Source organism: Chlamydotis macqueenii, chromosome 9 (genome assembly GCF_036417535.1).
Source record: "Chlamydotis macqueenii isolate bChlMac1 chromosome 9, bChlMac1.mat, whole genome shotgun sequence".
NCBI lineage: Eukaryota > Metazoa > Chordata > Aves > Otidiformes > Otididae > Chlamydotis > Chlamydotis macqueenii.
In genome coordinates, this window is record NC_141564.1 from 15,542,669 (window position 1) to 15,564,902 (window position 22,234).

The following is a 22,234-nucleotide window of genomic DNA, read 5'->3' on the forward strand; positions in this document are numbered from 1 at the left end:
TGTTCCTAGTCCTGCCAGCTGGGCAAAGCAACCCCGCCAGCTCAGTTTATGGATATACTGATGGGTTTGGGGGGCTGGAATGTTTTAGGATGGCATCGGTCTGTTTGGGAGGGTCTCTCCTTGAGTCCGTGAGTTCACTCCTGAAGCAGGCCGAAAGGAGACTGTAGAGAAGGAACCAGAGAAAAGAAAAAGATGAATGTACAGAAGCCTTCACCAGCCACCATGAGAGAAACAGTCACTTTTCACCTTCATGATCACAGTATGGGCTTGAAGGAGGGGAAAAGCAGATGTCCTAACTCCCACAGTGAGAGTATGAGACATGGAGATTTAGAAAGCTAGAAAGCCACGGGTACAAGTGAGTGCTTGGCAAGGAAGAGAAAACAACTAGTTGACAGGGAAATCTGATTTCTGCTGTCCAGTCTCTTGGGTGCAAATGGTGCTGCAATACTGTTCCCAGCACCATGAGGAAAACAGCACTCAGACAAAGGGGAAAAGGAGACAAGCAGCTTCTATTGAACCCACTTCAAATTACTTAAAAAACAGAAGCTGGTGCTAGGGAGAGAGGATGGTGCCCACTGTGAAAGGGCTGTATTGATTACATCTCAGCAAAGCTGGGGCACCCTCTGCACTAAAGCTGAGGGGTCCCTGGGCTGCCAGCTAACGCAGAGCCAGCAAAGAAAATGCAGCACATCTTCATATACCTAATCCCCTACCTTTTCTTGCTTACTTTCATCTTGGCAGTTTTCTAGTGAGAGCACTAGATCCAAGTGCCTGGAGTTCACAATGCATGCAAGCACAGCATTACTAAAGCAAACCATGCAAAAATCCACTATTAAACTTCCACACCAAAATTGAAAATAACTAGGTGGAAATACGAAGAAAACCTTCCCCACCAGCCCCCTCCCTGCAACAGCAAGTGCCAGGATCCTTGCAGCTCCTGTCTCAGCTGGGGCACTCCAGGCACTGGATAGCTCAGCTCTGTCATACCTCACTTGCAAGGTTAATTCCCTCTCATTTGGATAACGAGTTGTGCTGCTCACTAGACTGAATGGCAGGCAGTGGGCTGGTAGCTGCAGCCCTGCTGACAGGAGAGTAACGTTAGCTGGGATAGAAGAGCTGGCTGGGACACAAAAGAGCTCTCCTCTTGGTAGCCTTTGGAAGACTTTGTGAAATCCCTTCAGGCATGCTATGGCCAATTCAAAGAGACTATTCTGAAAACAGTACTCAACAGGGTGAAGCCCACCATGGGAAATTTTGGTGAATATGAAAAAGTTTTTTTCCAGCGAAACCCTTAGAGTCTGTGCAGATACTACTTGGGAACATTGACAGTAAATACATTTCACAGTAGAGTATTGAAGAAACTTTCCCTCCCCAAGAAGGCACTGGCCACCTCTTATCTCTGGCAGCAAGGATCTTCTGGCTAATCCATGTTTTAAACAACAGTGGCAGACCATGAAAAGGAAGTATTCTACGTAAATGTGTGTGCTGCTGTTCAAATACGGGCCCCAGGATTTGGCAGTGAAAAAGGAAGAGCAGAAACTGCTGCTGAAAAAAAACTTCTGAACTATGATCATGAAGGTATTTGGCATAACTGTAAATAAGAGAAAACCATGCACAAAGAAGCAAACAGAGAGAGGAGATGAGACAGAGAAAGATTGTGGTCTGGCATGATGTGGAGCACTATAGTATTTTTTATCATCTTGTGGGACTCAAAGCTTTCCCCTTATCACCAGATTTGTCCTTTTTATTCCGGAACAGTAAGACAGTTGCAGTAAGACAGCACTGGCTCTTTGCTGGCCTGCCAAAAGCAGTGCTTGTCTCTATGTGCATGAGAGCAATTATACAATTGTTTTCCAAAGTGATAGATTTATTTTTTTAAAACTACCTTTCACCATGATGATCTTATCCTTGCTTTTCCTACTCTTAAAAAAAGAAGCTTTCCATGTTGTAGGAAGTAAAAGGAAACTTCTACCCACACACCTAAAGAGCTTTTTTATGTTAACCATTGCTCAGAAAAGCAAGCTAAAGAAATCAAGCAATTCCCCCATCAAAGCTTGACTAAGGAGCACATATGGATGCAGATACATTTTCAGAATAAAAAGCCAAAGGCAACTCACAAACATTGCAGCCCCACAGAGCCCTGCTAGGACCTACAGCTTCCTACACATTCAAACCTGCTCACTACATACACACTTTCCTAGCTCCCAGTTTTTCATACACTTCGAATGAAAGCAAACAGACTGAATTTTGAAAGTACATCCCTACTTATAAAGTGAAAGGCATTTTTTTTTTTTTAAAGCCAGAACAGACCCATAAAGGAGTCACTGTGCCACTGAGCTTGGCCAGCCTGGTGAGGCGGCAGAGGCAGGACATCTCCCAGCAGCATGCAGTTTGCTGAACCTGCTTGCACACAAGGTCGCTCTTACCCAAACCAGTTCCTACAAAGCATCCTCTCTCCCCATTCTCACATTGAGAACTGAAGCTCCTTTACAATTCTTTTTTTGGAGTGCAATTGTGTCTGAGCCTTCTCAGCCTAAATGCCCCTTAGCCCTGAACACATTCCTTCAGAAATTAAGTCATACCATGGACTATCAAGGAAAAAGGACCAGAGCCCAACTGCACCTAAGAAGCTATTGCTTGAACATGCATTTCAGCACATAGGGCCCTGCTTGGTGGCAGGCTGTCAGTAGAGACAACTGCAGCAGCTCTGGACAAACACTGAAAGTTATTTTTCTCCCCCACTCCTGGCATCCTTAAAAGCTCTTAATCTTTCTCTCCAGTATCTGAGCACACTCAGCAGCTGAGAAAAATGAGTATATCACTGGACAAGTGCCAGGAGACATGCCAAAAGAAGTTTCATTAAATTAAATGGCTGGACTCATACATGCTGGTCTTAAAGGTAACCCAGATACCAACCTCAGTTGCCAGGGACTCATACTATTGATATAGGAAGAATGAAAACAGTAATCATGGCAAAGCAACTGTCAGTACCAGTGAAAGCTGTCATCTGCTGCCATCCATTTCTGCTTACAAAATCATGGATCAGCTGAAATAGCTATAGTTCAGGTGAAGCTTTGAAGACACGCAGCCGATTGCACAAAGGCTGCAATGCCTAGCAGCCAGTAAATACAAGCTATAGTGTATACAAACAGTGCAGATGACTGATAAAAGTAAATAATAATAACGAGAACTTTAAGTGCCCCGAAGAAGAGTACAGCACCCCTGGATGCTCCAGCCATTCTGGCAGAAAGCTCTTTTCACACTTCCACAAGACTCCAGCTGACACTGAAAACACACAGGTTGAAGTGTGAACACATGCAGAGATCTGGCTTGAAGCTGTGGTATTGCAGAAGTCCAGAGACAAGGCCAAGGCACTGAAATAAATCCCTACAGGCTCAAGTGGGACTTATGTGGTGCCTTGGCCTCATGCTAACCTCTGCAGAGGAATGAGTTATACCCACAGCCTCGACGCGTGAGCTTACCAGCAGGAACGTGTGAGATCCTAAGCACTACCGCTGGCGGCTACCTACAGACTGGGTGGCTATTTTCTGTCACCCGATACAGCAGGTGAAGCAGCGCGTACGAATGACACCACTTACGGTCTGTCTGGGAAGTCGTTCTCTGATCCAGTCTCTGTAACTGCAAAGCTTTGGGAATGGAGGGGAAAATGGAAACCAGACACTTATTTGGCCCTTCTTCTCCCCATCCTCCTGCCGCTTACGCCACCCAAAGTAATCCTGGCACAGCCCTGCCAGCTGAGTTCAGATAAGGACTACATTGGCCTTTCACATGCACAATGTGGAGACAGTGACAAAATACAGTTTTTAAAAACACTTTAAAAGTGCACACATAGGGTCCTTCTTCAAAGCACCCATTGATCATAAAGCAATTCTTACATGTTTCAGTCTTTGCTCCTGACTTTCAAGTTTCCCTTTCTATAGCTGAGGAACCTATAGTACTTACATCCCACTGAGACACCAGCCTTCCAACAGCACCAGAGACGTGCAGCAGTGGGGTCCGAGCACTTGGCTGAGCCAGTGCTTACAGTACCAGCTCTGCGTGCTCTTAACAAGATGCTCAGCTGGATACCCTGGAGAAGGTGTGGAGATGGCTCCACGGAGCAGATGAGAGAAGAGCACACCCTTCCTGCACTCCCCAGCTTGGGCACACACGCGCAGTGTGTTTCTATCCGCAGGCTGTTCAATAGCACTGCCTCGCTGTGCTGTGCCTTGAGCTCTGGCTGGAAGTGAGATATGAGTTGCCAAGCCTGTCCTCCTTCACCCTCCAAGGCCAAAAGCTGAATTGTCTGGGACAAGAGACTAGAGAGGGACCTTGCGAGCAGTCAGGACATGCGCTTGGGGAAAGACGACTGCTTTGTTCCATTGCACAGGTCATGAAATCTGGATCTCAGAGTCTCTCAAGTTCTGCTCCAGAAACTTGGCTTTGGCCAAACTCCTGGCATTGGTTTCTACCAGCTCTGACCAGGGGACTAACAAGCAGCTATGCTGTTGGAAAAGATTTTGCCAACACAGTACTCTGAGTGCTTGGCTCTCGGTTGAGCACCACGTCCCTACAAACAACTGTGCAGAAGCCTTCTGTGTCTCTCTCCTCTCTCCCCCTTCACGCTGTCCTCACTGCACAGGTTGCTGCAAGCACACTCATACTCACTGCTTCTGGAGCAAGTGCTGGTGCTGCTGCTGCTGCTGCTGCCGGTAGGTCTCAATTGTGTGCTGGGGAAGGTACTGCATGAGCTCCAGGGACTCTTTGATCTTTAGTAGCATTTCATACGTCTCCCGTCCCCTCACCTGGATCATGGGAAGAAGAAAGGAGGGAAAAGAAAAGCCTTAAAAGGACTGCATCTACAGTGGCAGCCACCTTAGTGAGTTTTAGATAGTCACGTAGTCAACCAGAGCAGGATGCAAATACTGTGTTTATACTCTCTGCATACATAATAAAACCGCTAAGCCTTGTGCTAGAGTTACAGCAGATAATGTTGAAGAGCGATAATCTGACACTACAGGCTAATGAATGGGGTTGTCATCTGGCTTGATGTAAATCTATGCCAACCAAAAGCAATATTCTGATCCAATCTGTTAAACAGAAAGTGTCTTTACTTGCCTCAGATGTAAGGAGATCTGGTGCTGAATCTTACATGCCTTGAGGAAAAAAAGAGTAGTTGAATTTGGATCTCCCTTCTCCTCTAAGCACACTGTTGTTTGTGATTTATCCAACTAAATGTGGCTCATGGGGAAGCAGATAAATGGCCAATTACAGATACTTTTTGCTCTTTCTGATCCTACATTTAATGCAGGATATTTCACTTCTGTCACTCTACAATGATGGCAACACATACAAAAGCCACAGAAAAATCCACCTTTGTCAGCAAGACAACGCTTCTTAGCTCTAGAGGAAGCTCAAATGCCACAGACCCAGACATGACAGAGGGTGAAACTGAGTAAGGTCTACAAAACAATATTTCCACCAGGACAGACAGATTCCTTGGAATATTCGCATATGCCTTGCACAATCCACTCTCAGTCAGCAACTAATGGGATTTTTAAATATTTTTTTTTTCTAGGAGTATGTATTTAAAATAGATAGCTCTGGGGATTAAAAAAAATTATACATAAAAAATTCCACATCCTATCCTCATCCTCAGTTCTCTCTGAGGTCTACTTGAGCAGTTGACTTACTTCAAGGCACTGAGGAAGATACTAAACATAGGATAAATGCAAAGATAGAGAGAACTCACTGGCAAGTATAAGAGCTCATCATCTGGGGAACGTCTTTTTTTGATAGATGTCATCTGTATGCCATGAGTTCCTTGTCGAAAAGCTGGAAGAGAAACCCCAAAAAGCACCCCATTAAAACAAACAACCCAACCAACCACAAAAGGAAGAAAAAGAAAAAGAGACATGAAATGCATGGCCAACTCAAATCCATAGTGCTCTGGAAGGGTCTCTGCCTGAGCCACTCCAGAACTGTGCTTGCAGCTCCTGGCTCCATAAGGCAGATGCCACTTTGCAGATGTTGAGTGGGCATACTGCTTGGGGAAACACATCAGCCAAGGAGAGCTGAGTATATGGCAAAACCCCAGCCAGCTGTACCTCAAACAAGCACTGGCTCTTTGCAAGAAAGGTGGTGAGCTTCGGTATTACAGTGCTCATGAGCTGTCGGTGGATAGGTGATCCACAAAGGCAAGACAACAGGCAGGGAGCACACAGAATTCACTGTCAAAATGAGCTCCCTCTCCAGTCTACGTCCTGCCTTCCTGTTCAGCCTAGTGCCATCACTGAGCATATGCGGGAAACCAAAGCTGAGTTTCCACATCTTGCACATCTGACGAGTACATTGCAATCCTCAGAGCACAAGGAGAGGCCACTTGCCAGAGCACCTCTGACGCACAGCAGGGTTTACATGCAGTCTTAATCTAGATCCCTGTGGCTGGAAGACATGCCACAGCAGAAGACACTGGCTAGAAGGAGTGGAAAATGACAGCACAGTCCCAAACAAACAGTAAAGATTCAAAAAGTGGTTACAGAGTCCCAACAGTGTACCTTGAGGGTAGCAAATAAACACCCCCTCAAGCCACTGCTGGTGGGGCTAATCTAACACAGGCAGCATTGCAAGGAAGCCCGCAAACCCAGATTGTAAATGCTGTTTTGTGAACACCAGCTCATTTTTCAGGCTGATTCACCCCAGGAGAACAGACATCTAATGCCCCCAAGCCCATGCACAGCACCACTCTGTCCCCACGGCACAAGCGCCGGGGTCACCCCTGCACCCAGTGACAGCATGATCTGCAATCTGCCCAGCTCTGCCAGCTACTTACGGCGCTTCGTACCATCACCATTCTTTGTGCTGTCAGAGACTTGTTGCTTGCGGATGCTGTCCTCATCTGCTTTGCGATCTCTGCCTGGGCAAGCGCAAATGCGGGCTTCGAAACATCGGCGGCCCAAGACTTGTCCGCTGTGAAGAGAGGTGAAACATCAGCAGCTAGCTCAGATAAGGGGCCAGCAACCTCTCTCAACATCAGACTAGACTACACACAAACCAAAACCTCCCATTTCCCAGTCACGATGTTCTAGGTGTTGGGCAATTCCCACCTGCAAAGATTTAAAAAATATCGTATGGCCCCTTGCATCAAACTGTCCCTAAGGATATGCAATGCTGCCCTGAGCAGAAGAGCACCCAGAAGGCCACCTCTCAAGCAAAGAGCTACACTCATGATGCACTACTTACTCTCTTGTTTCCAGTGTCACAATTATGAGGATTGGGCGACGGTTCATCCCTCCCACGCAGCTACTGTTACACATGAAGTTGTACAAGACTGTTGTGAACTCTGTACCAACCTGGATGAAACAAAGGAGATGAGTAGAAGAGATGGTGAATGGAAAGCTCGGCTTTTCCCAGCCTCTCATCTTGTACTCCCACAGCTGTGCTACAATCAGACTAGCATGAAATAGGCCCCACCACAAGGCTCCCTTAAAAGAAATTAAGAACTCCTACTCTCAAGGGATAAAGAGGGTGTTCAAAAGCTCATTTCTGACAAAGAGGAAGAAGGGATTTATTGTGATGAGGATGGGGAAAGCACAAGATCCCAACTCCTTTGACTAGGGTTACAACCCCCACCCCTTTGTGTGCTGGGATGCCACCACTCTGGCTTCTCAACGTACCTGGGGTGGCTCGTAGGGGACCAACACACTCTGCCTCCCGGTGATGGGGTCTTCTACGTACTGAGCATGGCTGTTCCCTTCCACCCTGATTAGGTGGCTGGGAGGTGCAATCTGCCCTGCAATGGCAAGGAGGCAAAAAGACAAGAGACACTGTTCGGTGAAGCAAGTTCATACGCAGGGCAGCAAGGTCTTCCAGCAAGGGAGACCCTCAGACCTGGCTGCAGAGGTCTATCAGAGCACACAAATGCCCCCAAGCCCTTAAAGCAGCCCTTCTGCCCACTGACAGATATGAAAGGCAATGCAGACTTTTCTCAAGCTCATGCTGGACACTTGTGAGTGAACTTGAACATTGGCTTCCCAAGATCCCAGACCAGCTGAGCCCAAACACCAACTGAATGGCAGCTCACAGCAACTCTTCGAGCAGATAACTGCATGGGTTTTCACACCAGCTGAAAGCCTTTCCTTTCCTCCCCCTCATGTGTACATAAAGCAAATTCCTTCAAGTCTCAATCCCTACTCTTTTCCCCATTAACTACTAGCTCTCTTCTCTTTCCTCCCATCAGTCTTGATCTTAAGGAGCTAAAAAAAGATTTAAGCAGCAGGAGAAACATGCATATATGAATAATCAATGGTCAACTTGAAAAAATCACACTTGCTTACAGCAGTGGTAGAAGGGAACATGATCTTTCTTAGTTCTAGGCACCTTGCCAAAAATTAAAAAAAAGTTTCCTTCCTGAAAATTTTCTTCAGTGTTTCTACAACATACAACTAAATTCTAAGGAGAGAAATATGTTACAGGTTTTTCCAAAGAATTAGTTTTGTGTTTGAATGGTTCATTTTCTTAAATAATTACTTCAAATAATAATTACTTCAGAATAAGACTTTATAGTTCTGGGGTTCTTTTTCTTTCTTAAAACCAGCTATCAAGCCTCAAAAACTCCAGTTCTGTCAGAAATATACTTTCCAATATGAAAAACTATTTTCAACTCCACTCTGATTTTACACTGCAGACTCCTTGCTTTATTTTTGGGCTTGTCTAGCTGGCTGCCCTGTAACCAGCAATGGGATTCAGGCTCCCGAGACATCCTGCTAACTGACACCAGCTTTTTTTTTTTTTTTTACAGTAGGAGATAAATAATGCACGTAGAATAAAACAGATGCTCATCTGAACTCATGTGAACTTAAGTGGCAAAGGCAAAATGGAGCCCAGCCCATGAGTTTGCAGAAAACCCCAGGACATTTTTAAAACAGCTGCTACTTCACTAACACGAGGAGAAACAAGTAAAAGATTAAAACATGTACTGAACCGATAGCGTTAAATGTACAGGAAGGTTGCCTAGAGTTGATGGCTACAGTAACGCACTTAGCATTATCCCGCTAGAGATAAACAGCTCCTCTGTCTTTGAGGCATGGATTAAGGACTGGAGATGATATTGCATCCTGTTACTAGATCCCTCTCCCAGTGACATGGAAGCTCATTCCTGAGCACAGGAACAGCTGCTTCTCATCATGGGAGCAAAAGTGGAGCAGGGAAACGCTGCCAGAAGGGCACTGCCTGCCACGGGGACAGACATCCATCCAGCCTGGGCAGGCGTGAGGTTTATTTCATGAGGTACTTTCTTCCCAAGGACATGCTTACACAGGGACAGCTGAAGTATGGCATGAAGCTTCCTGCTAAGCACAGGAAATAAAAAGCTGCACAAGACATTGCAGGGAGGTCTGCTTCTAGAAGATTTGCTGTAAACTTGCCACCAAATCCCTGCACTTGCCACTCATCAGCCAAGCAGCTCTGGGGAGGGACTGCCAGAAAAGTACTGCCCTCCTTACCCTCATTGAACTCCCGGCTCAGCTCGTGGTTCGGGCAGCGTTTGACCACTTCGGTGACATGTTCAGCTTTCTTGTAGACTGGCATAGCCCTGATGACAGCTCCCTGAGGCGGTGGGGTCATCACTTTGATCTGGATGGGACATGTCTTGGCGATCTGGCAGTACAGCTTTTTCAGTTCGGTGGAATACTGGATGGGGGAGAAAAGAGCAAGAAAAGTGTCAGGATGTTCAGCTAGAGATGGAGGCATGCTAGAAGGATTAAGATGGGTTTGCACAGACAACCGAATGCACCAACTACTGCATGTGCATTGCACTTGTTCACACAACAGCCACACTTCCAGACAAGCATCAAAAATCCTGGCCTTTCCCTATTTTAGAATAGCAGAGTATAAATCTACATCTTAGTTTTCCCAAAGGCAAAAATCTTCAGATAAAGAGCACTGCTTTTACACTAACAAATACAGTCTTTATTTCTCTGGGGCACACACCTCCTTGTCCAAGGGATACACATTACGCACCTAACAAAATGGACACTATTCTCTTCATAACACACTAATCCTGGAAGCACTGGAAGCCACACACGTAAAGTGTTTCATCCTGTTTTGTAAGAAGCTCTCCTACTTTTGCAGAGGGATGAAAGAAAAAACATGGACTCTGGAATTTACAGCACTTGAAAGCAGGACCCTGACCAATTTGAGAGTTATGCCAAATCTGAGGTTACAGTCATCTTTTAAAAGCATCCGGTACCTCTGCTGATCATCTGTATAGCAGCTTCCCCACTTCTAAACTCAAAGCATTGTGTCCACAAAAGAAGGGGAAAAGTAGTAGTAATAATAGTAATAACAAATAAATAATAATAAAAATAAATATCAAAGCTCAGAGAGTTGAATAGCCCAAAGACCAGGTCCATGGTGGGACCTAGAGCACAAGCCAGGAGCTGGGTACAAAAGGCAGGCTGTGACCATCCTGGGGTGTACAATGAACACCTGGAGCAGAATAAGATGCTTCTATTCACTGTGCTCATTTAGAGCATATTTGATTCCCCTCTTTTAAGATGTTTTACACTAAAGTAGTAATACTGGTACAGCCTTTTCCTGAAGTGTCTTCACATCTGGAAACCTTTACTGAGCAAAACACTGAAGTAGGGCTGAAGTCACTGGTTTCTGCTCAAAACCCCACACTGAAATAAATGCATGTGCTTTGCAGGAACGGTTGCAAGAAAACTCCTATGTGGTTCAGTACAGTGTAACCTGAACTGATTTGTCTGGATATCCCCTGTGAAGGAGAATCTCCAGTCTCCTCTGCTGTACGAGGTTCTTTCAAAATGCAGCAGTTTTCATCAGTACCCCACTCCAGAGGCATTCAGTTTTCTCCTGGTGCTCAGACACTTGCAAGTGCAGAGCTCTCCCAGAAATCTAACCACGTAACCCACAGGAATTGCTGGCATTTCCCCACTTCCATCTCTTTGGTTCTTGCAGAGAAAGAAAAGTGAAAGCCCCAAGGTGGTTGTTTTCTCAAAAAAAACCATCTCTAGCAGCCGCGCTGATACAGCCCCGGTCCCAACTATTCAAACAGAGCACTGACAGGTTCATACGGGTTGAGAGCATGAGGTGGCCATCCACCCTGCCAGGATGGGAAGAGCTGGCACACGCATGGGTGGGTGGTGGGTGATGCAGCAACAGAAGGATTAGCTAGCAATATTCAGGGATTATTTGCATTTCAAAGTGTACACATTGCTAACATAGGAAAAACCAAAGTTGGGAGAGACACTGGGGAGGAGAGAGGGATTATAGAAGTAAGCCAAGCCGGTCCCTTCTCTCCTCTCTCAGCGCCACCCTGCCATATGGCAGAGAAGATGCTACAGGTATTTAAGGAAAAAAAAAAAAAAATTCTTTAAAATGCAAAGGCCAAATTGTGCAATGTATTTTGTGTGCCTGCAGGCTAGAGATTAAACCCACAAAGGATTTACCCAGCCCGCGGAAATGGGGAACATGCCAAACAATTACAAAAAAAAAGTTGCGAAACAGATCTAGATGGTGATTTATATCGTACATCTTTTTAAACTGAAATTCCTTAGTGTTTTTTAATTAAAAAGCAATTCCTTACTGAAGGTAAGAGTGAGCTCACTATGTTGTCTTTTCATCTCAAGTGGCAGGAAAAGAATCACTTCTATTTGAAAGAGGAAGAACATTTAGAAAGCATTGCTTCCCTCAGTTTGCTAATAGCATTGTGAAGGTTTCAAGGACAGAAAGCCTCAAAAATCTCAAAAAGCCAACTAATCACTTGGATGCCTTAACAGCACTGAAGTGTAAAGACATTGGGCACCCAAAGGTGGTGTGTTGAAATGAAAGCATAAATATGAAAGTGCGATGGCGCAGGGAGGGCACAGCACACACCAGGAGCCAACGTGTCTGGTGTCTGCAGGCATTTGGAGAATTGAACAAATGGAAGGAGATACATGCCCCTGTCATGGATCAGGAGTGCTGGTGCTGACTGTAATTTTATGTGTAATATCTTCAAAGACAAAAAGCTGGGGTTACAAGATGAGGAAAAATAATAATAAAAATCACTGCTTTCAGAAAGAGAGGAGAGGTGCCCAATATAAGCGTGAATAGTGAGGCTCCAGGTCAAACAGTGTGGCCCCTCTGCCAGCAAAGGAAGGGATCTGCTCCTCACCCACCCTTTGGCGCCCCAACTGTCAGAATCCTTTGGCTGCAATCAGCAAGAAAGGCATCGGATGCACAGCTTGAATTCACAGAAAGCAAACAGCCAAGGGCTAACAGGTTACAATGAATGAGTCTACGCAACAAAGAAATATATACACATGTCCCCAAAACACCGGGCAGACTCAAGAGCTCCAGGCTGTGGCCAGCAACTTTAACGTGGCATATCACAGAGAAGGAGGACCTTCATGCCAGAGGAGCCCACCTCTGCTTCGGGACACGGTCGGTGCACGTGGAGGCAAAGAGCAGCACCCAGCAGAGGCAGATGAGACAGCAGGAGGGCTGCCTTCCCTTTTTGTTACCCGATTGCGAGAGGAGTTTGAGCCTCATGGGCACCACACAGTGCTCGGGGCCGTGGCACTTCGCCATGATTTCACATCTACCTTGGGGCACAGCTGCCTGTGAGCAGGCAGTCGCTGAGCAGCCGGTCACTTAACACCGGTGTAAATCTGTCCACGCGGTACCTGCTGTCAGACAGTAAGGGGCTTGAGTTCCCCACCCTGCCAACTTTGCTGCAACTGTGGGTAACCTGATGCCCAGCCATCTATTGGCATAAATAGATGTGAACAACTAGGTCACGCCAACTTCGTACTGGATTGGTGATAATCACTATATCCACAGTGCAAGATGAGATATTGTATATAGATTTCAAAGCAAATAAGCATCAGAAAAAAAAAAACAAAAACAAAAACCACCAAGACAGGAGCTGTCTGTGCAGAGAGTGCCTGCAAGCAAGGGTCACCCCTCTCAGCACAGGTGCCTCTCTCCAGCTGTCCTTAAACAGTTCCACCTCACAGGTGACAGTCCCCCTGCCCACCATTTTGCTATGGGAACTGACAGATGCTCACTGTATGAGGGGTAAGATCATGAGACCAGCAATTCCCAGAAATCCAGAGCATAACTATTAATCAAGGCATTTCTGTTACTTGCTGGTGTAGGAAAATAAAAATAATTAGGAGCAAAAATACCAAAAATGAACTTGACTTAATCAACAAACCTGTCCTTTAGTGAGAGGACAGTAGCCACGATCTAGGAGCAGAAACAAAAGCTGTGCCAACAGCCTGAGGAGCATGAACATCACTTCTACCAGCCGTATGAATCAGTTATTTGAAATAAAAGAGCAGAGCCTGGCAATGTGTTATCCGTTCAAGAGGAAAGAGCTTTGGATTGGACTTTTCTTTGGGGTTTGAGTGCTGCACGTCATGGCCAAATAAGCAGACTTCAAGAGACTGCTAAGAACAACAGTGAATTTAACTTTTTGCTTAATAATATGTTTTAAAAGGAAAGAAGAAGAAAAACATTCCATCGCCCGCAGCCCTGCCCGCCCCACCTGCCTGTGCAGACACACAGCATTACCCACTCTTGGCACCCCGGTTGGTAATTCAGTATCACAATACACGCGCCAGCTACCATCAGGCAACACCTGTCTGATTTCTCAGCAAGCCCCTTCTCTGGAAGGTGTGTCAACAAAGGATTTAAAGGAGAAAACAAAACACTTTTCACCTCTCAGATGGAGAATTTTTGCTAGAAAGAAGTCTCCTGGAAGTAAGTGCTGGGTGCAATACAAGCTGCAATGGCTTTTCACTGAGCATTCTATTCCCCTGCAAAAAACTCTGTTACAGTGAAATCCCCCAAGCGCTACTTTGGAAATCTACCTCTAATATCGGTCTCACCGTCTGATCTAGCCGAGAGATTATGGCCCCTAAGTCTTTAAAAGGAGCAAGGTTCAGCCAGCTCTGCAAATGCTGATGGATGTCAACTTGAAGGTGACCCCACAGGCTGGCTTATGGCGTGACAGCTCCCCGACTGCTTTCTGCTCAGATCAACAGGTCTTTCAAATCTTTTGCAAACTTCTTACAAGAAGCCATGTTTTAGTTCAGTTAAACACTAGATTCATTTCACTTGATGTTTTCAAAGCCGTTGGTCAGCTGTGCTTTCTCCCCTATCAAACTCCAAGAGGGGGAAAACAGGACAGGTTAGAAGAGTAGGAAAGCAACATTTACTTGCACCAAAGAATTTGCAGATGAGAACAAGGAATTGTAAAGAAAGAGAAGAGTCACCTGCATAAGGTTTATTCATTTAGGAGAAAAAAGTCAGTGGGGAGAAGTTACCTACTAAGAATAAAAATGGAGATTTATGCATGCACCTTAAGTGTTTTTGCTTTGATGAACAGTGATTTAATTTTTCATTCACAAAAAGCTGTTGGGGGGACAAGGGGCACACCAGATACACACGTTTGCATGTGCATGCACGCTCTTAGGAATCAACTTGTAACCAGAGGATGCTCAGTGGGAAGTCCAAGAGCAGATCTACCAGGAATGCTGTGGACATAGACATCTCCTAGCAGATTTAACCTTCTGCTCAGCATAACCTTAACCCCACCACTTATTAGCTGACTTGTTGCATCTCCAGTTTGAGATCCTCCATCTCATCAGGCTCCAGAGCAAAGCAGACAGCTTGCTGCTAGGGGATGTCACAGACATTCAAACCATGGGCACGACAGACAGGCACAGCAATCATCAGCCTTGATGTGCCCACAGATCCACCATGCGTGACGACAACCCCTAGACTCACAGCCCACTACACCAACGAGCATCCCCGATCTGAAAAGGAAACCACCACATGATGGCCAGGGAGGATGGGAGCCAGAGGGGATGCTGATGCAGCCCACAACCGCTTTGCAGATATTTACCAAACTTCTCTGTCCTGAGGCAAAGGAAAAACCACATCACCCTCTTTTGCCCCTTGGGAAAGGGCAGCGATTCACCCAAGGGCCTTTGCAGAGACTGAAACATCATTTTCCCCTTGAGCTCCTCTGCCCCCTCCCCATCCCTGCTGCCGCGTGTCCTGCGCCTCGCCAGGCGCGCACCAACGGTGCGGATGAGCTATTAAAATCCTTCCTCCGAGCGCTTTTCCCCAGGAGCCGCAGCCAAAGGCCGCCTGTTGCCACCTGTCAGTCGCAGGGATTAATTACCTGCGCCGGGCTGGGAGCGGCACATTCCTCCCCGGCCTCACCCTCCAAGATGTTGACATCAGGCAGGTGGGCCCCGCGTCCCCCTGGCCAGCAGCACAGAGGGGACGGTGGAGGGGGGACACGACCCACGAGTTACATGGGGATGGGCAGCACGAGTGCCGCAAAAACCACAAGAGAAATGGGAGAAGCGCCGAGGAGCGTGTCGATGCAGCTCGGGGCAGACGGCACTCCCAATGCCGGACTGGACGCTGACAGCAGCTGGTGCTGCACCTTGGATACCTTAGTGAAAAAAAAAAAAAAAAAAAAAGAGATATATATATATGTGTGTGTGTGTGTGTGTTGGCCTGCTTAGGTAAACAAGGAAGGGGAGGGGTAGCAGAGAGGAGAATGGAAAAACGTAGCCTGCGGACAAGGATTCAGTGGGACAATGCCTGGTGTGCAGGATCCCTTCCTCGCGTACAACCCCGTTGCAGAGCCGCTCGCCCTCTCCCCACCAGCTGTGGGTAACCACGGGGCTCAGCCTGCAGGCAGGGATTTGGGAGAAGCAGTGCTGCCCACCAAGCCCCTGAAAAGGGACACTTGTGCTTGGCTGAGCTGGCGCAGCTCCTGCATTGTGCTATTGTGCGATGCAAAAGGAGAGGAAAACATTTTTTTTTCCCCTCTGGCAGCAGAGAGGTGTGTGCACAGCCACCTACTCGCCTTTGTGAAGACAGCCAGTTCCATGTTTCCCCATACAAACCCCTGCGATCTCCTCTGCGCAGTGCTCCTGTCCAAGGCCTGTACCACCATCACACAAACACCCATCCCCAGGCACGCACCCCATTTGAGAGAAAAGCGCTGAAGAAGGCTGAGAAGAGAGGGCACGGGGATGTGCACAAGTGGTCATGCTGTAAGGGATCCCCTGAAATTCCCTAAAATACTGAATTTGGAGCATCTGCTAGATTCTCCCATCTTTAGGAAAAGGAGAGAATTCATTCCTGCAACAATACTTCAGCATCTTCCTTGAAGCTCCCCAGAGATTTTAATTCAAAACTACCTTGATCAGGCTGATATTGTCTGCTTTAGGAATACTCCTACCCAGCATTGCCAGCAAAGCCACAATTTAACAGAAATAACACTGATATTTTCCCATACTACTTTTGCACTGTGAAACAGTTGTAAATTTGAAAACTTTACATTTCAGGGCTTTTACATTTCAGTTTCATATCTACAGACTTATTTCATCCCTCCTAAGATTTGCCTTAAAATCACTTTTTAAAATGAAAAACAAAAAAAAGAAAGACTGAAAAATATCCTGTTTCAAGAGGAGAAAAAAACCAAAACAACAAACTGATAGAAAACTTCAGAGGCAAGCTGGGAATTATTTTATGCATGTTTTTTGATACAAAGTGATGGCTGTAAAGGAAGGCTTTACTATTTGGTTTTGTTAGTTAAGTTTTCTTCCATTGCTAGTCTATTTTATTTTTAAAAATATTTTTGAAATTAAATTTCTTTAAAAACCAAAAGCATAAGACTCCTGCAGTCAAATGACCTTACCTTGCACATGCAGCTCACACTCTGCTTGTCTATCGTATGCGGTTTCTCTGCCGGTTTCTAAACTGAAACTCCAGCAGTACCAAATAAGTTTTGGATGCTAACAATGTCTAGTAATTTGCATTTCTGATAGGCTACTTTGCACAGGAAATTTTGCAAGTGAGATGAAGGTATGAAACGAGAAAGCAAGCGTGCTGAAAGCCAAAGCTGAGCTGGTGCAGAATAACATTTTCCCAGTGGGTTGCAGTAAATGCCCACTGATGGCGAGATCCCACGTCACAAAATAACATCGGAATTTTCATGGAATTAAAGTAGCTTCCACAGGGAGCATTTATTTTATGTTATTACCCAAAGTCTGAGGCACGCTCTCAGATACCTTCTTGCAAACACAAGTTTGCACACATACACAAAACACTCAAGCATTACCCCGACCATAGCACGGTTCCACCTGGTGCAATGTAACACGCACACAGGCTTTGCAAGCAAGCCAGGCTCGGAACACCGAGCTGATTTCCGTAGGATCAGAGAGTCTCCCAGCTCATGACACTGCACATCCCTGTGATGTTATTTCCATAAGCTCAGCAGATTAACTGACATTAACACAATCAATTTACAGACCATTGATAGAACACTGTGTGGTATCCGCTTGCAAACAAAGCCTCCCATGCATAGTGCTTTGTGCTGCATTGTTATACTTCAAGCATTGGTTTTTTGTTTGGTTTGGCTTTTTGGGGGGTTTTGGAAGGGAGTGAGGGAGGGTTGGGGACAAGCTCTTTTTATCCTGTTCAACTCTCAGACTCTAAACAGCATATCTAGGTCTCCTGATGTCTTCTGTATTACAATTGCAAAACAGCATAAACAACTCCTTTGACTACCAAAAGAAGATGCAACACTAAGAAACATACAGTGTGGGAAGCCCACTCATACTACCCAAACTCACCAAAAGGCTATGAACATTAACATTTTACAAAATACCGGGGTGTAAACAGTTAAGACTAAAATATTAGTTAAAATTGAAAAACATCAGCCTCAGTTATTGAACAGTAATTAGTGAGTCAAAATTTGACAGTAAGATTTTTAAGCATCACAGTGAATACAAAGATAACTCCATTGCATTTCTTCCCTCCTCTCACAGCCCCACTATCCAAAAAACCACTCGGCTGCTTCACATCCTCCTAGCAGGAGGCAACCCACTGCAAAGTGCTACGGTGAAGGTATAGAGATGCAAATACCTATAAAATACACGCACTTGCTCGCAGGTAATGCAAGCAGGTGTACGTCGATGACTACATGTGTTTGTTTACGTGACAGTGTAAGTTGATTAGTACGACACCAAGTGCCACACCAGCTAGAGACTGCAATAGTGACATAACCAGTAATAATCCTTCCAGCCAATTCCATTCATTACACCAGAACATATTCACCAAATCTGCACGTAAAAACCTCCAAGACTTGACTTGGCAAAGAAACTTCAGCATACGCTTAACTTTTGGCAGCACTGTTAACTGCCACCTGCTTAAACCAGTATGCCTCTGTGTATGGGCATTTGTGAAGCCAAATCTGGACATAAGTCTCATTTAATTTGCATTTTAAAGGAAACTGGAATTTTCTTATAAAGGAATCCAGAAATCAATTGGAAATAACATATCTAGGCTCCCGACAGCAAACCCCCCCACCACATATTGCTGCTAACTTGTGTGCACATCAGCCTCAGATATTGAGCATGAGAACCTGTTCAGCTCGTGCATCGCTTTCAGTAAAGCCTAGGTTAGCCATTTTCAAATCTCCTCCTGGCTTGGCATGGGGGATTAAACCTTACAATCATCTGTCCCAGGTTCAGCCTAAAGAGGAAGGCTGCTGTTTGCTTCCTACTGGCCTCCCAGATCTCACTTGTTTCAAGTCCGCGTGTTCCAGCTTGCTCCATCCTACCAGCCAAACTCCAAAAACTCTAACCAGCCAGAGGAAACATTGTCTGGAGTAATCAGACACCAACTTTTAGCGCATCTCCCAGTCACTTTTGTCCCCTGCTGAAAGTCAAAGGGTGATGAACTCAACCGTAAGGAGGGAGGTACCACAGCAGCACATAAAGACTTTCTCTACCAATTGTTTCTGTGTGTGCTCAGTTAAGATAACCAAATGTCAAAGCAAAAATCCTAAAGCTCTCCAAAATAAGCTTGCTCCCACCAAATCTAGGCTGGTTTCATCAAATTGAGTCAGCTGCAAGCGTCTCAGACAGGCAGATTAAGCCTTGCAGCCCTCTAGAGAGTAGACATATGCTTTGGGTCCTCAGCAATTTGGGATATAGTCACAGGTTCAGATAGTTCCACATCAGCTGAAGATCAAGGGGAGGAAGCAAAGCACAAGAAAACATCAATGTAATACCTAACTCCAAACTCTTTTTAGTTCCCTCATCTGCAAATAAGAAGATTTCAGGAATATCCCAGAGGAAAGTAAATGAGTTGTTAGTACAGGATCTGTTACAGCAGAGGGAAGCCAAGCTAGACAAAATAACATGTTTTAAACAAAAAAAAAAAAACAAAAAAACCCACAACAACAACAAAAAAAATCAGCAACATCCCAAGCCCACAATTTAGGGGCCGAGTCAGACCCAGAGGTATCAGGCACTCTGCCACAGACTGAACCAGCCATTCAACACCCTGGAAAGCAGGACACTTTGCTAGATGGTGACTTTTGCTAGATTTCCACCCAAATTCCACCTGATGCCAAAGGGCCGACCTACTTGCAAAATGTCCAAGGGTCAGTGTATCACAAGGGTAAGAGTATGTGTCAAATATGGACCTGCCTTCCTAGTTGGGTGACTGACAGGTTCTGAGGAGATGCAAGCTGGTGAACACATTACCAACACAAACTGCAGGACATCTCCAGACAGTCCAGTACAATGCAAGCAAGGGATGCCAGATTTATTTCAAAGGGGGAAGTCTTCAGCAACATTCATCCAGAGGGAAAGCTGGCAGGTCTGGCTGAGCACTCTTGTCTCCTTCGATGGTGCAACACACACCTTCAGATCCCAAACTGGTGCACGTGACAGCTCAGGGCTCTCCCACAGTAGCCTTCTGTAGCTCTTTTCTTCAAAGTTTCCACCCAAAGACACAGGTTAGACAGAACCAGCGAGAGAGCTTTGGGACACCACAGCCTGGCTTGGAAAACATAAAAACATCTGAGACCACCCCCTATGAAGAATGGGGTTTATTACCTATAACAGCCAAAACACATCAGGTCACTCCTGAGCAGAGAGCAAGGCACACTGCCTCTGCAATGGACTAGGCAGTTTGAGCAGGTTGATGACTGCACGGGTGTTTTCTTGGCTGGGCATGCCTACTTCAATGCTGGGCTGTGACCAAGTGCAGGACTGCTCCCTGGCTGTCTCTCCAGTGGGGAACCGGCCACTGCACCCCATGGAGCAGGGCTGGCAGCTAACCAGGAGGCCAAGGGTCTCAGCTCTGAGCGTGAACACTTTGATAGAATAAGGGGCCACCAGCCAAGTCAGTCAGTGAGCTCTCTTCTGTACAAGCGCTCTCGACAAAGACTGAATGGCTCTGATGGAAAAAGGCGATCCCCTTTCTCTCCTATTCACCTTGCTTTCCCTCTGGTGGAATAAACAGAGGGGGAAAGTATGGATACCTCTCGACTTCATCCTTCTAATAAAGTATTAATCACACCTATGGGAGGTGATGGGAGGAAAGACAGAAAGTATTAAATCTGACAGGCTCTCAAAGTAGCAGTGCCAGTGAAATGCATCATTAAGGTGAGTAATTTTCCTGTTTACTTCATAGGCTCTGAGCCCCCACCCGCCCCTTCCTCCCTGCCTAAGATGTGGGCAGGACCCATCAAGGCAAAGCTTTGGAAGCAGGCAGCAGCGTCCCCAATTTCTACATAAACGCTGCAGGCCAAAGAGCAAAGGCAAGTTCCAACTGAGCCCTTGACAGTAATCAAGCACTGCGGCGCCTCTGGTCTTGTCTTGTGCATACCTTGCAAGTAGCATCATGTCTTCCCGCTGAGGTTTCACTGGCAGCGCACACAAGCGCCTTGTTCCTTGGCTTCTATCTCAGAAAAAGAAAGTCCTGAACACACACACACACGCCCTGCCTTTCTGCTCCGAGGGAGGCTATGGCCCTCTAAATCATCAGCGTACTGTGGGCAGTCCTTTCAGAACAGATTTACAAATTCACAAGAAATCTCTTTTGTTCCTGTGCAGAAAGGTTAGCATGAGCCCCTTTGCCAAAAGGGCACTGAGTTTTTCTCTGTTAACGTCCGGGAAACTTTCCTGAGTCAGATCTTATTACCTTTGAAACAACCTGCAGGTACCAGCAAGTCTCTTCCATGATAACAGCCAGGGCCTGTCCCATTTCCTGATCACATTACGCTCAATTTCCAGAATTACATCTATGCAAATATTGTTCTCCTGCTTGCAGAGCATTTCATTGATAATTAAAGTGAAAAGCCAGCAAAGCTTTTCTGGCCAGGACAAACAAACTGGCGAGAGAGGCAACAAACTAACATGCAGACACTGAGCAGGGACAAATTTTCTTCCTCTGTATGAAGACCAACAGATAAGGTCCCTCTCGTTGTCCTAGAAGACACAGAATCCAGACGGAACCCAACCATTTCTGCAAACGTCTGTTTTCTGGACTTACTGACCCAACAAGGCCATAGTCTAGTTCTGAGTCACAGAGCAAACATAAGGATTAGGAAAGACAAAAAAATCACACCTGAGCAAGTCATAGTTTTACTGAGAACATAAAGATGTAGTAACTCAGATCTAAGCTAGATCAATAAAGCATCACAGCAGCTCCAGCATACTTAGTATGAATGGTGACTAAGTCAAACCTTTAAACTTTTTATTCAGCCTATTAAGATTTGGGGATGAATGTCTGACAAGAAAGTCAGACAGGAACACAGTCACTAGCTATTACCAGCATTTGCAAGGTTCTGGGAATCTGTATTTTACCCAGATCCTCCTCTCTCCCAGCCCTCTCCTTCCATCCTCAATGACCTAGCTAAGCACAGTCCTTGAGTCAACTGATGTGGTTTCTCCTGAGCCTACTTTCAAAGTCAAGACATGATTCAGCAAGGTGTTTAAGCAGATACCTACCTTTAAGGATGGGAGCAGCCTTGCTGACTCCAACAGAACCCAATAGATTTCACAGGGAATATTCACGTGCTAGAGGTTATGCACTCGCTCGAGTGCCTTACTGAACTGGGACCTTGATTTTCCTACATACCGTGGGAAAAGGTTTGTCAAGAACCATGCTGAGGAACACAGTGCTGTCACTGCTGCAGCCATCAGGCCATCGCGACATCCCCAGCTCCAGAACACAGCACTTCACCCCCCAGCAGCTAGTGAGGTCAATGCTCTGGCACCTTCTCTGCTAGGAAGGGCAACAAGGCCATCCTGATCTTGGGGTATTCCTCTAGTTTTTCTCATGCTCACAAGCAGCCCTGAAGCTACACCAACTGCAGCGGCTAAGGGAAGACAGCCAT

The 22,234-nt window shown here is 45.9% G+C and overlaps 1 protein-coding gene across 3 annotated transcripts in view; it reads right to left on the minus strand.

Moving 5' to 3' along the window:
- The window catches only part of TP63 (tumor protein p63), a 104,640-nt gene that overhangs the window by 10,426 nt on the left and 71,980 nt on the right, over positions 1–22,234 (minus strand). The window contains exons 4-10 of one of the 3 annotated variants that reach the window (XM_086754317.1): positions 9,504–9,690; positions 7,677–7,792; positions 7,243–7,352; positions 6,833–6,969; positions 5,753–5,835; positions 4,669–4,805; positions 47–161 (exon numbers count right to left, since the gene is read on the minus strand). In XM_086754317.1, the coding sequence (XP_086610443.1) occupies positions 47–161; positions 4,669–4,805; positions 5,753–5,835; positions 6,833–6,969; positions 7,243–7,352; positions 7,677–7,792; positions 9,504–9,690 (885 nt within the window). Of the gene's footprint in view, positions 1–46; positions 162–4,668; positions 4,806–5,752; positions 5,836–6,832; positions 6,970–7,242; positions 7,353–7,676; positions 7,793–9,503; positions 9,691–22,234 lie in introns of those variants that run through there. The other 2 variants (XM_086754316.1, XM_010117459.2) reach the window with 2 other exon arrangements.